This window comes from Bombina bombina, chromosome 1 (assembly GCF_027579735.1).
Source record: "Bombina bombina isolate aBomBom1 chromosome 1, aBomBom1.pri, whole genome shotgun sequence".
NCBI classification, from domain to species: domain Eukaryota; kingdom Metazoa; phylum Chordata; class Amphibia; order Anura; family Bombinatoridae; genus Bombina; species Bombina bombina.
This window is the reverse complement of record NC_069499.1, coordinates 1,130,694,764-1,130,711,412: the sequence shown is the minus strand read 5'-3', so window position 1 is coordinate 1,130,711,412 and position 16,649 is coordinate 1,130,694,764. Positions and strand designations below refer to the sequence as shown.

The following is a 16,649-nucleotide window of genomic DNA, read 5'->3' as shown; positions in this document are numbered from 1 at the left end:
AGGCTCAAATATATTATAAGCAGGCAAAGGGCTTTAACATTGAGATACTTACATACATACATACATACATACATACATACAATGCATGTCTAAAGATATATGTGCGTACATATGTATTTATATGTGTATATATGTATTCACAGACATATAAATACCTCAATACATATGTGCACATATATAGACATGTTATATATCTCAAGCACTTTGCAGTTAAGTAGATTAAAACATGTAAAAACATACAGTATGCATGCAATATTCATATTTAGTGTTAATGTGTTATACTGTATATTTACTGTAAATATTTCACATTCCAATGTTCTTCACATAAGGGAATATGCTTTAAATATTTAGTTCTAAATATATATTTCTGCAAAAACCCATATATATATATAATACAGAGACAGGTGCACTCTCACAAACGGTATCACAAATGCCAGGGTGCTAGAATGTGGGTGATAATACAGCAAAATAGAAGCCAGCACTCTCTGGTCTTAAATGCAGCAAACAGTTTTATTGTAGTGACGTTTCGGGGAATACTCCCCTTCCTCAGACCAATGCAGAGTACAGTGAGCCAAACATTTATACACAAGCAAAGACCCCTCCCCCTGTGAGCAAAACCGCCAAAATTAGTTACTAAGCAACACATAATAGGCTGGTAAACAAATAATTAAGTGAAACAATCATACAGATAACTAGAGACACACTTGCAGTTAAAAGTAAAAATAAATAGATAAAAATATGCACAAATGCAGAATGTCTTTTCAATTAAACACCGGATTGCCTAGGATTGTGTACACAGTTATGTGCACACTAATGTACAAAAATTAAACTTTATATTAAACTACACATTTAAGCAAAAAATGTAAGCAGTAGAAACATGTTATTGGGGCCGTATGGAGAATGACAGTTAATTATCCTGGCCTGTATGGACCATGACTGCATATACAAAATTGTCCATTGTCAATTTTTAAACAATAGCGCAATAGTAATGTTTAGAGATTAAACCCAAAACATCAACCTAGGTAATACATACAGAGAGAAAGATATGTCAAAAAACGTAAGGTGTGTAATCAGATATTAATAGGCTTGTGGTAACTAAGTCTCAAACGCCTACGGGTCACTATGGACATAGAATATAAGTAAGAGTCTAATGGTACAATCATGCATAGTACGGCATGTATAATACTCAGATCCACATGTAACAATATTTAAACTAAAAGGGGCCAAAATGTATTAATTCTTGTGTCTATGACTGTTGCAGTCTATCCTAAGTATACATACCCCATGTACGGCGATCCTCACAGAATATATCAACCAACAGGGCAGCTAATGCCATATCGGTGTTAAGCCTGGAGTAACCCAGGTGGCCCGCAACTTGAGTAAACACATTCTCAGCCCACAGGGACAATGGGTACCCAGTAAAGGTCTGTCCGTTGTACCCACTACCATGGCTAACAATTTCAACACCTATATAGACACCATGAGCTTTCAAAGACTGCTGAAATTAAGGGACTTTTTTAAAGGAAAGACACTGGAAGACACTAAACACCAATTCAAGAAACCCAGTACTTTTGATCCTCCTACCACTAACCACAGCATCCGTACTTACACACGAATTGTCCAACAGAAATTGGGCGAGAATGACAAAATGCTTACAAGAAATAATATGACTTCAAGCGATTGGAAAGCCATACAGAATTTAACTAAAGATGCTTCTATAGTGATCCGCCCAGTGGATATAGGTGGTGTGATTGTACTACAGGACTTTAAGGATTACCATGATGAGATTATGAAACAATTGGCTGAAACCAACACTTTCAGATGACCCCACGATACTATACAAATGCAAGATTGACACAGTAATTGAACAAGCGGCTAATAGCAACTGGATTGATTCAAAACTCCAGGATTGGTTGATCACACAGTATCCCATCAGACCAATACTTTACACCATCCCTAAAATACACAAGCAGGTAAACCCGCCTCCAGGGTGCCCCATTGTGTCAGCCCATGGGTCACTGCTTCAACCTCTTGCTACATATATTGATGCACTTTTACAGCCCCTTGTTCTAAATATGAAATTATACTTAATGGACTCATTAAGCATTGATCACTTGCTTGGCAAAACTCACTGATGTCCAGCCAGGTGACGTCCTAGCCAGTATGGACGTATCAAGTCTGTACATGATTAATCCCCCATGATACCGTTACGGAAGTTGTGGCAAGGTGCCTGGATAAATACCCCTATGTGGGACCGCCCACTGGATTTATCATTGAGCTGCTTACCTTATGCCTGACAGTGAACTATTTCAAATTTGAAAATAACTTTTTTCTACAACTTATGGGCACAGCAATGGGCTCCCAATATGGCACAGGCCTTTGCCAACCTTTACATGGAATATGTTGAAATGGAGGTATTCAAAGTCTTTGACCACAGCTAAGTGACGTTTTATAAAAGATATATAGACAATATAATAGTCATTTGGCGTGGCACCTTGGAATCTTTTCATGAATGGGTGAATGAAAATAGCATTGGAGGACAAGTACAACTGAAGGCGGTTGCTAGTTACTTAGAAGTGGATTTCCTGGATCTCAGGATATTTAAGGAAGATACTGGTCTGGGACCACACTCTTTAAGAAAAAGACAGACTGCAACACCCTATTACATGCATCCAGCTTTCATCCGAAATCTTTAATTAAAGCTATCCCACAAGCAGAGATGCTGAGGGTACTAAGGAATAACACGTCTGAGCCACGCAGAGAGGCACAGCTGACTGAAATGGAGAATCGCTTTTTAGCTAGGGGTTACAACAAGGCATTGATTAATGATGCCAAAGTTGATCTTAATGTTGTGCACACCAGTAAGAAGAACACCCAGAAAAGGATCAAATTTGTCATCTCTTTCACTCCATCTACTAGGACACTTGGGACCACACTTAGAGCCAAGTGGGACATCGTGGAGTCAGTTGAGGCGCTCCCCTATAAAAACTATGGACCACCCAGGATTGCCTATAAGAGAGGAAGAAATCTGAAAGATATACTAATGAAGACTGATCCTGTGGGAAGCTACAATAAGGTAATTACCAGCACTAAGAAGGGGTACTTTAAGTGCCCGAGTTGTGTGACCTGTAATGCAATGTTCCAGGGCACACAGTTCCGACATCCACACACTAACGAAAGGTTTAACATTAAACATTATCTCACTTGATCTACGGAATACATGGTGTACATGCTCAACTGCAACTGTGGCCTATTCTACATTGATAAAACTAAAGATGACATCAAGAAACGGATGGTGAACCATAGATGCGCAATCCGCACTGCCATACATAAGGGTTCCAGCGACCAACCAGTGGCGAGACACTTCATGGAACAAGGCCACAGAGTTGCAGACTTGAGGTTCACCCTAATTGATCATGTCCCTCTTCTCACACGTGGAGGTGATAGGGATAAGTTGCTTCTGAGGAAAGAAGCAGAATGGATATACAAATTGGGCACTATCCACCCAAGAGGCCTCAACATGGGTATAGACTGGCATTGCTTTTTTTGAATTGGGTATATGATACCAGGCCATGATTGGCCATAATACCATGATTAAAACATCCTTCATATGTGCTACTACTATGGACTGTTGTATGAGTTTATGACACACCATTCTTTGTTTGTTTCTATTTGTTTCTATTTTTTGTCATGATGTTAACTATGTATTAGATTGCTCAAATTATCTATACTTACCCTAATCTGTTCACTATCCCTGTGGCTCTCTGTCCCAGGTAGTAGCTCATTATATGCACTTGGGTTATAGCTCTAGACTGAATTTTATTATATTATATTATAGTATAGTATAATGTTTCTTGGTGCCAGTAGGGTCCACCCCCTCTTCAATATATTTAATATATTTGCCTGGTAGCAATATTGAGTTTCTTTTTGCACTTAACAGAGAGAGTTTCTGGGCCTTACTGTGATCTACACTCTACATAGTTTCCACATGATCATATTATGAGTTCACACTGCTTTCCTTCTGATCGGCCATTTAGTATCTGCCCCTATAGGGGCCGGTCCACGGCAGCCTATCAGGTGCCGACCACTTTGATTAGGGGAATATTTCCCCTCTATGATTCACACTGTTCACATCAGTATGTTCCCTTGACCACATCTGGCCACTCACTATGCTTCCTACACATAGTGAGGTCCCTGATCATCTGACAGCCAGATAACCCATACGGTGTAATGGATGTACTGACAAACTTGCAATCTGTACAAGTATTATCCAGCTGTCTAGTCAGGTTGGTGTGTATATCGGCAATCCCTATTCCTTGGAGGTCCATACTAAGTTTGCATCTATATCAACAATCCCCATCCTTCCTGATTAATCTATTAGCAGTACGGAATACCTCAAATTTGTTTGAGTTAACACCATTTCCCACATACACAGGTTAAGCATTTATTTCATTCTCTAGTAGGGTCTCCAATATTTCTTGGCGTTACTGTTTATGCTGTTTATGATCAATATAGGGGCCGGCCAGTGGGATCCAATCAGGTAATTTCCTGGGACTGTATGGGGCGGGTTTAACACTCAGAAGAAACACAGGCCCAAGACCCCTAGACACAGAATGACACCACCATCTTTACGTAACGGGCCACCTGGGTTACTTCAGGCTTAACAGCGATATGGCATTAGCTGCCCTGTTGGTTGATATATTCTGTGAGGATCGCTGTACATGGGTATACTTAGTATAGACCGCAACAGTCATAGACACAAGAATGAATACATTTTGGCCCCTTTTAGTTTAAATATTGTTACATGTGGATCTGAGTATTATACATGCCGTACTATGCATGATTGTACCATTAGACTTTTACTTATATTCTATGTCCATAGTGACCCGTAGGCGTTTGAGACTTAGTTACTGTTAGCCTGTTAATATCTGATTACACACCTTACGTTTTTTGACATATCTTTCTCTCTGTATATATTACCTAGGTTGATGTTTTGGGTTTAATCTCTAAACATTACTATTGCGCTATTGTTTAAAAATTGACAATGGACAATTTTGTATATGCAGTCACGTTCCATACAGGCCAGGATAATTAACTGTCATTCTCCATACGGCCCCAATAACATGTTTCTACTGCTTAAATGTGTTGCTTAAATGTGTAGTTTAATATAAAGTTTAATTTTTGTACATTAGTGTGCACATAACTGTGTACACAATCCTAGGCAATCCGGTGTTTAATTGAAAAGACATTCTGCATTTGTGCATATTTTGATCTATTTAGTTTTACTTTTAACTGCAAGTGTGTCTCTAGTTGTCTGTATGATTGTTTCAATTAATTATTTGTTTACCAGCCTATTATGTGTTGCTTAGCAACTCATTTTTGCGGTTTTGCTCACAGGGGGAGGGGTCTTTGCTTTTGTATAAATGTTTGGCTCACTGTACTCTGCATTGGTCTGAGGAAGGGGAGTATTCCCCGAAACGTCACTACAATAAAACTGTTTGCTGCATTTAAGACCAGAGAGTGCTGGCTTCTATTTTGCTATATATGTATATATATATATATATATATATATATATATATTATATATATATATATATATATATATATATATATATATATATATATATATATATATATATATATTATATATATATATCTCAAGCACTTTGCAGTTAAGTAGATTAAAACATGTAAAAACATACAGTATGCATGCAATATTCATATTTAGTGTTAATGTGTTATACTGTATATTTACTGTAAATATTTCACATTCCAATGTTCTTCACATAAGGGAATATGCTTTAAATATTTAGTTCTAAATATATATTTCTGCAAAAACCCATCAGATATATATATATACGTATATATAGATATATATGTTTTTTTTTGCTCTATTAGGATATAGGTTATTGCATGTGTAATATACTAAGTTCTGCTTTTTACACTTGTTGAGTTAGTGCACAAGCGGAAATAGTTTACTTTCAACTCATAGGGGCCGATTCATTAAAGTGCGGATGGACATAATATGATGTAGCGTATAATGTCCACCGCACATCGATAAATGTCGACAGCATACGCGATCATCATTTATCATTGCACAAGCAGTGCTTGTGAAATATTTGTGCAATGCCGCCCCCTACAGATTCACGGCCAATCCGCCACTAGCAGGGGGTGTCAATCAGCCAGATTGTATAGGATCGTGCGGATTGATGTCCACAGCTTTAGAGCAGACGGACAAGTTATGGACCGCTGCTTCATAAATTTTGTTTCCGGTGAGCCTGAAGGCTTGCCCAGAAACAGGGGAATCAAGTCCTGTTCGGAGCTTGATAATTTGGCCTCATAATATGAGCGCAACCCGACGCACACAAAATACTTACTTCTAGTGCAGTTAACACTCTGACCCTAAATGGGCAGAAAATGTAAAATAAAACATTATATTGCACACTTTAAAAAATACCTTATATGATCAAAGGTCATGATTATAGCTATAGTTTTTGTCTTTAGGGATTTTTTATGGATCACTGATTAATTATTTACTTCTATTTGTAAAGATTAACAAAACTCGCTAAAGAGCAATGTCCAGTACTGATGCTTTAGATATTTCCAGTTATATATAAATGATTTCTATTTACTATTATGTCCTCTACAGAAAATAATGATAAAGTCAAATGTTTATCTAACTTTACTTAAAAAAATAAAGAAATAAAAGAGAAATTATAGTTGAGTGCTCCTTTTTAATTGGATTTATATGTCCTGTACCTAGATAAGAGTCCTTCCAAATTAATTTTCACACTCAAATTTAATTTAAGGAGAAACAAAAAAAAGCATTGAAAATAAACTACTGTGTGTTTTTAATACATTGTGATGATCTGCACATATTATGATGATGCTCATTATTATTTTTATTTATTATCTTCATTTTTAATTTTCAAACTAAGGGCCAGCTTATGAGTGGAGTGCAAAACTGAGCTTTCGCAAGCGCAAAATTTGCGCTCCACTTGTAATAAAAGTGCACGCAATTGTGCACTGCTATTTGAAGTGGCCCGCAATATGAACGCGACCTCACGTTCGCATTGCTATGAGGCTATGTTCTCAATAGAGCGCGCTTCCATGAGCCACAGCATGAGAAGTAGCACATCGAAAGGGGTAAGTCACACAGCGATAGCAGCAAATTGTGAATATACATATATTAACACATAAATATGTATGTGTGTAAGCATATACATATATATTTACTGGGAACACACAGTTTCCATAGACCGCAATGTAAATACTGCAATTTTTATTTTTTAATAAAATACACATTTGGAGCACATTTATAAAATTAACCAGAGATCTGATCTCTGATTAATTTTATAAGCGCTAGTTGCTACCGCGAGCTCATGGTAGCAATAACCAGCCACTTGTAATGGCTGGTTGTTTATTGCATGCCCGTAAACAGGCACAATTTGCCCATTTATGGGCGCAAGATAAATTAGCGCTCCACAAACCAGGGGTAAGTGAGCTGAGACAAAATTAGTGGTCTTTTTCCTTAAAGTGCATACAATCAAAGCGGTAGTTATTTGAGAGAAAATGTGGGGAGGGATATTGAGTTTCTATCTTGGGGAAGTGTCTAAAAACGTCAAAATAAATTAAACTTTATATGGTTAGGTAGTAGGCTTTTCTGGATAAGCAGATTTTGAGAGAGTATCTAAAGTTTTGAAAACTGTACATAAGAAAATGTTCACTTTGGGCTGAATAAAACTATAAAGAATGAAACTGTATATATTGCTATGTTGCTGTATGTTAGACAAGTGCTTGTAAAATAGCCACACCAAATAGAAAAACAACTGATCCGAAGCATTGTTGTCATGGAATTCTATTTAAACTTAAACCACCCAAAACACTGTATACTGAGAATGCTTTTAAATGGGTTGCTAAATGGATTATATGTTTAATGCACAGTTTTTTATATACAGTTTTTTTACATCAATTATAGGGACAGTGTACTCTGATCTTTTCTCCCCTTTAATGTGTTCCCAATTATACGTTTTACTTATAAGAGTGTATTATATTGTTTACAAATAGCTCCTTCATCTTTATGTTCTAGTTTAAAATAGCTGATTTTGTCTATTGTATCCCTACCCATAATGAACATTACTGGTTAAAAAAAAAATGGAAGGCTTAGAGAAAACAATGCTCACAGTGCAGTGGGGTAACTAATAAAGAAGAGAGAGGCATTTGAGTAAATAATTAGACAGACAAGATAATGAGGCATTCTCTCCAAACAAAACAAACCCATTTATTGGGTTGTGGTTTCAGTTAGCAGAAAATGGTATTTCATATAGAAAATATACATGAAGGAAGAATTTCCCATGCATTTTAAACTCTGCAGCTGGTATAACAAGTTATTGTCAAGGAGAAACTAATTTTGCTGTACACTGTTCCTTTAAAGTGCCATAAAACAGGTTGAGATCTGTGCATATCCTTAAAGGGCTAATTAAGTAAAAATAGTTTGCATAAAATAATTGTTTAAAAATTGTTGGGAAGTATTTTAAAATAATTTTCAAAAAAAAGCAAAAATACTTATCCAATACTTAAAAATATCCATGCTGAGTTCACAGCTTCTATGCATGTTCCAGCAGATAATCCCTATTCATTTGTGCATTTTACCAAAACAACAAGCCATAAATTGAATTGTGTGGGGGTTGTTAGAGCTGTGCAATTTAGAAACCTAAAAGAAAGGGTTAATGGTGAGTCACTGCAGTATAAATTTGCATGTAAAGTAATTATCTCAACTTGTTTTATGTCCCTTTAAGTAAAATAGCATAAACACGTATTTCTAAAGTTGCAACATTATTGATGTAATTGTTTCATTATCCAATGTTTACCCATTTTTCGCACATTACAGGGCAAACTATTAATTGTTTTAAAATTTGGCAACCTCAAAAGTGCATATTTTTAAATCTTTACTTAAGAACATGTTTTACAATTAAAATGACCTATTACTATATACGATCTAGTCTGTTAGAGTGCAAAACAATCACTATAGTGGAGCCCATATTGAAAAATCTAGCACAAGTTGAAGGTAAATGCATTCGCTCAAGCGCAACTGAATTTAACGCACACCAGGATAGCGCACTCTTAAAGCTCTGGTTAACTGTTACGCAGGAATAAAAGGTTGCACAAACCACATCAAAATTACATATAAAAGTACAGCTATCACAATCTAATAAAAATTATTGGGGAAAAAATAGCATAAAAAAGTTATAAGGGCTCCAAGATATGAGGTCTCAGGTGATAGAAATATAAAGTCAAGCAAAGGGCTTTAACATAGAGATAAATACATACTATATACTGTATATATGTAGAAGGAAACAGCACTCACTGGGCTAGACTTCAAAAAGTGTTGTTTATTCCAGTGACGTTTCAGGGCTTGCATGTCTGGTCTGATGAAGGGGTGCAAACCCCGAAACGTCACTGGAATAAAGAGCACTTTTTGAAGTCGAGCCCAGTGAGTGCTGCTTCCTTCTACACATATTGAACTTTTTCACTCAGCACCCTGGCAAGTGTATCCTGCTTGTGAGAGTGCACTCATCTCTACATATATATATATATATATATAATATGCTCTTCCTGAATCATGAAACTTTAATTTTGACTTGAGTGTCCCTTTAACAATTCTGCTTTAGAGAGATAGAAGCATACCTCGTTTTTTTTTTTTGCGGTTCACAGGTATTGCTTTTTTTTACAAATTGAAGGTTTGTGGCAACCCTGTGTTGAGCAAATCTATCAGCGCTATTTTCCAACATATTTAAACATATAAACACATGAATACACATATATACACACAAAGCAAAAAGATTATGACTCACTGAATGTTCAGATGCATTTTTTTATCAATAAAGTTTTTTTTTTAAATAAGGAAAGGTATGTACATTATTTTTTTTAGAAATAATGATATTGCACACTTAATAGACTACAGTATAGTGTAAATATAACTTTTATATGCATTTGGAAACAAAAAAATTAGTTTGACTTACTTTATTGCTGTTTTCGCTTTATTGCAGTGATCTGGAATCGAACCTGCAATAGCTCTGAGGTACGCCTATAGAGAGATATATAGAGATTATTATTTGAATATAAATAGAACATAATCTGCTATGAGGAGAACATTGGAATGTGAAATATTCACATTTCATGTCGGGTTAACGCACTTGAGTAAACGTGATCTAATTTGCATACAAGTAAGTCCCCCCCCACACTTTTCACTCTCCATTGCAGTATAGGAAAGAATATGTTAACGTGGTTGCTATTTTGTAACTTGTTTTTTTGTGCATGTCAGGTTAGTGCGTGAGCAAAAACCTTTTACTTTTTACATGTAATACACAGGGTATCTGACGAGCACAAAAAGCCGATGTCGAACAAAGTTAGTTGAGGAGCGATTAATAGCGATCCACTTGTAATTTACCCCTTAATAGGATAGTAAATTAATTTATATTCTCAAGTTTTCTTTTGTTTAAAAGAATACCTAGGTAGGCTATGGATCAGCTGCTGATTTCTGCATGCACAGCCTCTTGTCATTGAATCACTTGTTCATGAAAAAATTATTTGTTTCATGTCCCTTTAAGTGACTTGATCAGACTAAGCTGACGACAACACTGTGGCTAAAACACTGGGACCTTCCTGTGTATCAAGAAAAAAATGTAAATGCTGTAATATTTTTTCAGGTCTACAAAGCCATCAATCACAATGCAATAATAGTTCTGGAGATGGACAATGCCAGGTTGGCAGCTGATGACTTCAAGATGAAGTGAGTTATTTATGTTTACTTTTTAGCTTTTATTCACAATCTATTTAATAGATGAAATACCTTCTTTTTTCTCGTATTTTTTTGTAGATTTGAGAATGAACAAATTCTTCGATCAACTGTTGAAAATGATATTGTTGAGTTGCGTAAAATGATAGATCAGCTTACCATCGCAAAGGCAGATTTAGAGAACCAGATTGAGACCTTGTCTGAGCAGAAGCATTACCTTAAGAAGAACCACTCTGAAGTAAGATCCAACATCTGCTGCTGGGAAATATTTACTCCACTAAATGTATTCAAATGACTGCTGTCTATTCCAACAGAATAATTGCACACCTCATAAACTCAATGGGGCCGATTTATTAATGTCTGGTGTACATGATATGCTGCAGCATACGCTGTCGGCATTCAGCATTGCACAAGCAGTTCTAGTAAACTGCTTGTGCAATGCCACCCCCTGCAGATTTGCAGCCAATCAGCAGCTAACAGGGGGTGTCAATCAACCCGATCGTATTCGGGTTGATTGCTGTACACAGCTCAGAGGCAGTGGATCCAGTTAAGGAGCAGCGGTCTTAACTGCTTCTTAACTCCTGTTTTCGGCAAGCCAGAAGGCTCGCGTGGAAACAGGGCGAGTTGGCCCCATTTTACAGATATTGCATTGCTTACTAAATTTTAAAAATATATGCTGTAACAAACTTCTATTTATGCTTTTAATAGAAACATATTTTAATGGCAGACAAGAACCATAGGTGCAACCAGTCTACCCATATTTCCTATAAAGTTTAGACTTAAAAGAACAGTAAAGTCCAAATTAAACTTTCATTGTTTAGATAGAGTATGCAATTTTTAAACAAATTCTCAATATACTTCCATTACCAAATTTGCTTTATTGTCTTGGTATCTTTCGCTGAAGAGCATGCCTATGTAGGCTCAGGAGCAGCAATACTTTATTGGGAGCTAGTTGGTAATTGGTGGCTGCACATATTTGCCCTTGTCATTGGCTCACACAATGGGCTCCATTAGACCACTGCAGTAGAATTAAATAATTAACAAATACGTAATAAAATGACAATGCAATAGAACTTACTCTGAATTTAAAATAAGCAGTAGATTTTTTTTCTGACAAATTTATTTTTTCTCCCATTTTCCGGCCCCTGTATCATGTGACAGACATCAGCCAATCACAGACTAATATACATATACCCTGTGAGCTTGTGCACATGATCAGAAGGATCTTGTTCCCCAGAAAGTGTGAATATAAAAAGACTGTGCAAAATTTGATAATGGAAGTAAATTGGAAAGTGTCTTTAAACTGCATGCTCTATTGGAAAAATAAAAGTCTGTTTTGACTTGAGTATCCCTTTAAGCAGAGGATGCTGCTTCAGAGTCCCATCATTACAGTTTGCCTGAAATGGAAGTTAAGAAGCAATGGTCAAAAAACCGCTGCTCCTTAACCTGTCTGCCACCTTTTAGGTGGTGGAGTAAAATCATCCTGTTCCGATCCGATAGGGATGATTGACAGCCCCTGCTAGTGCTAGTTTTTAGATAGTTTTATGCCTAACACAGGAATTCTTGTGGTCCTACAGTGTTTGTCACAATCTATGTTTGTATGTTTTTATTAAAAGCATAAATAGAAGAATCAGTTACAGCATTTGGCCATAAAAGTGAGAATCCCTGGACTGCGTTAAAGGGACATGAAACCTAAAACATTTATTTTATGATTCAGATAGAACATGTGATTTTAAACAAATTTCCAATTTACTTCTGTTATCAAATTTGCTTCATTTTTGTGATATCCTGTATTGAAGCACTACTGGAAATGAGCTGTTCACCTTGGTAAGCCAATAAGAAGAGTCATTTATGTGCAGCGACCAATCAGCAGCTAGCTCCCAGCTCCTGTGCTATCCTAGGTATTTGTTTCAACAAAGGAAACCAAAAGAATGAAGCAAATTAGATAACATAAGTTGGAAAGTTGCTTAAGATTGTATGCTGTATCTTAATCATGAAAGAAAAATGTTTGGTTTCCTGTCCCTTTAAGGTCTCTTGTCCCTATCCTACAGTCACACGTGATAAATTCCAACCAAACAAAGTGAGATACAAACATGAGTGACACAGGCTTTTTTAATTTGCCAGTTTGAGAGTGCAGTCCAGTCCAGTCCATTTCCTTATTGCTAGATTTAGAGTTTTGTCGGTAACGACCCGCGTAGTTAACGCTGGCTTTTTTCTGGCCGCACCTTTAAAATAACTCTGGTATTGAGAGTCCACAGAATGGCTGCGTTAGGCTCCAAAAAAGGAGCGTACAGCATATTTAACGCAACTTCAACTCTCGATACCAGAGTTGCTTACGGATGCGGCCAGCCTCAAAAACGTGCTCGTGCACGATTCCCCCATAGAAAACAATGGGGCTGTTTGAGCTGAAAAAAAACCTAACACCTGCAAAAAAAGCAGCGTTCAGCTCCTAACGCAGCCCCATTGTTGTCTATGGGGAAACACTTCCTACGTCTGCACCTAACACTCTAACATGTACCTCGAGTCTAAACACCCCTAACCTTACACTTATTACCCCCTATTCTGCCGCCCCCGCTATCGCTGACACCTGCATATTATTTTTAACCCCTAATCTGCCGCTCCGTAAACCGCCGCTACTTACATTATCCCTATGTACCCCTAATCTGCTGTCCCTAACACCGCCGACCCCTATATTATATTTATTAACCCCTAATCTGCCCCCCACAACGTCGCCTCCACCTGCCTACACTTATTAACCCCTAATCTGCCGACCGGACCGCACCGCTATTATAATAAAGTTATTAACCCCTAATCCGCCTCACTCCCGCCTCAATAACCCTATAGTAAATAGTATTAACCCCTAATCTGCCCTCCCTAACATCGCCGACACCTAACTTCAATTATTAACCCCTAATCTGCCGACTGGAGCTCACCGCTATTCTAATAAATGTATTAACCCCTAAAGCTAAGTCTAACCCTAACACTAACACCCCCCTAAATTAAATATAATTTTAATCTAACGAAATTAATTAACTCGTATTAAATAAATTATTCCTATTTAAAGCTAAATACTTACCTGTAAAATAAATCCTAATATAGCTACAATATAAATTATAATTATATTATAGCTATTTTAGGATTTATATTTATTTTACAGGTAACTTTGTATTTATTTTAACCAGGTACAATAGCTATTAAATAGTTAAGAACTATTTAATAGCTAAAATAGTTAAAATAATTTCAAAATTACCTGTAAAATAAATCCTAAACTAAGTTACAATTAAACCTAACACTACACTATCTATAAATTAATTAAATAAAATACCTACAATTACCTACAATTACACCTAACACTACACTATCAATAAATGAATTAAATACAATATCTACAAATAAATACAATGAAATAAACTAACTAAAGTACAAAAAATAAAAAAAGAACTAAGTTACAAAAAATAAAAAAATATTTACAAACATAAGAAAAATATTACAACAATTTTAAACTAATTACACCTACTCTAAGCCCCCTAATAAAATAACAAAGCCCCCCAAAATAAAAAATGCCCTACCCTATTCTAAATTACAAAAGTTCAAAGCTCTTTTACCTTACCAGCCCTGAACAGGGCCCTTTGCGGGGCATGCCCCAAGAAATTCAGCTCTTTTTCCTGTAAAAAAACACATACAATACTCCCCCCCAACATTACAACCCACCACCCACATACCCCTAATCTAACCCAAACCCCCCTTAAATAAACCTAACACTAAGCCCCTGAAGATCTTCCTACCTTATCTTCACCATACCAGGTTCACCGATCGATCCAGAAGAGCTCCTCCGATGTCCTGATCCAAGCCCAAGCAGGGGGCTGAAGATGTCCATGATCCGTCTGAAGTCATCATCTAAGCGGGAGCTGAAGATGTCCATGACCCGGCTGAAGTCATCATCCAAGCGGGAGCTGAAGAGGTCCATGATCCGGCTGAAGTCTTCTATCAACGGCATCTTCAATCTTCTTTCTTCCGGATCCATCTTGGAGACCTCCGACGCGGAACATCCTGCTGGCCCGACGGACTACCGACGAATGAAGGCTCCTTTAAGGGACGTCATCCAAGATGGCGTCCCTCGAATTCCGATTGGCTGATAGGATTCTATCGGCCAATCGGAATTAAGGTAGGAAAATTCTGATTGGCTGATGGAATCAGCCAATCAGAATCAAGTTCAATCCGATTGGCCGATCCGATCAGCCATTCGGATTGAACTTGATTCTGATTGGCTGATTCCATCAGCCAATCAGAATTTTCCTACCTTAATTCCGATTGGCTGATAGAATCCTATCAGCCAATCGGAATTCGAAGGACGCCATCTTGGATGATGTCCCTTAAAGGAGCCTTCATTCGTCGGTAGTCCGTCGGGCCAGCAGGATGTTCCGCGTCGGAGGTCTCCAAGATGGATCTGGAAGAAAGAAGATTGAAGATGCCGTTGATAGAAGACTTCAGCCGGATCATGGACCTCTTCAGCTCCCGCTTGGATGATGACTTCAGCCGGATCATGGACCTCTTCAGCTCCCACTTGGATGATGACTTCAGCCGGATCATGGACATCTTCAGCCCCCTGCTTGGGCTTGGATCAGGACATCGGAGGAGCTCTTCTGGATCGATCGGTGAACCTGGTATGGTGAAGATAAGGTAGGAAGATCTTCAGGGGCTTAGTGTTAGGTTTATTTAAGGGGGGTTTGGGTTAGATTAGGGGTATGTGGGTGGTGGGTTGTAATGTTGGGGGGGGGTATTGTATGTGTTTTTTTACAGGAAAAAGAGCTGAATTTCTTGGGGCATGCCCCGCAAAGGGCCCTGTTCAGGGCTGGTAAGGTAAAAGAGCTTTGAACTTTTGTAATTTAGAATAGGGTAGGGCATTTTTTATTTTGGGGGGCTTTGTTATTTTATTAGGGGGCTTAGAGTAGGTGTAATTAGTTTAAAATTGTTGTAATATTTTTCTTATGTTTGTAAATATTTTTTTATTTTTTGTAACTTAGTTCTTTTTTATTTTTTGTACTTTAGTTAGTTTATTTCATTGTATTTATTTGTAGATATTGTATTTAATTCATTTATTGATAGTGTAGTGTTAGGTGTAATTGTAGGTAATTGTAGGTATTTTATTTAATTAATTTATTGATAGTGTAGTGTTAGGTTTAATTGTAACTTAGGTTAGGATTTATTTTACAGGTAATTTTGAAATTATTTTAACTATTTTAGCTATTAAATAGTTCTTAACTATTTAATAGCTATTGTACCTGGTTAAAATAAATACAAAGTTACCCGTAAAATAAATATTAAACCTAAAATAGCTATAATATAATTATGATTTATATTGTAGCTATATTAGGGTTTATTTTACAGGTAAGCATTTAGTTTTAAATAGGAATAATTTATTTAATAAGAGTTCATTTATTTTGTTAGATTTAAATTATATTTAACTTAGGGGGGTGTTAGTATTAGGGTTAGACTTAGCTTTAGGGGTTAATACATTTATTAGAATAGCGGCGAGATTCGGTCGGCAGATTAGGGGTTAATAATTGAAGTTAGGTGTCGGCGATGTTAGGGAGGGCAGATTAGGGGTTAATAAATATAATATAGGGGTCGGCGGTGTTAGGGGCAGCAGATTAGGGGTACATATATAATGTAGGTGGCGGCTCTTTGCGGTCGGCAGATTAGGGGTTAATTATTGTAGGTAGGTGGCGGCGACGTTGTGGGGGGCAGGTTAGGGGTTAATAAATATAATATAGGGGTCGGCGATGTTAGGGGCAGCAGATTAGGGGTACATAAGGATAACGTAGGTGGCGGTCGGCAGATTAGGGGTTAA

At 37.1% G+C, this 16,649-nt stretch overlaps 1 protein-coding gene across 1 annotated transcript in view; it reads left to right on the top strand.

The window, feature by feature from the left end:
- Positions 1-16,649, top strand: part of LOC128645561 (keratin, type I cytoskeletal 19) — a 69,663-nt gene that overhangs the window by 35,909 nt on the left and 17,105 nt on the right. Inside the window, exons 2-3 of the mRNA XM_053698623.1 lie at positions 10,710-10,792; positions 10,880-11,036. Of these exons, the coding sequence (XP_053554598.1) occupies positions 10,710-10,792; positions 10,880-11,036 (240 nt within the window). The remainder of the gene's footprint in view (positions 1-10,709; positions 10,793-10,879; positions 11,037-16,649) is intronic.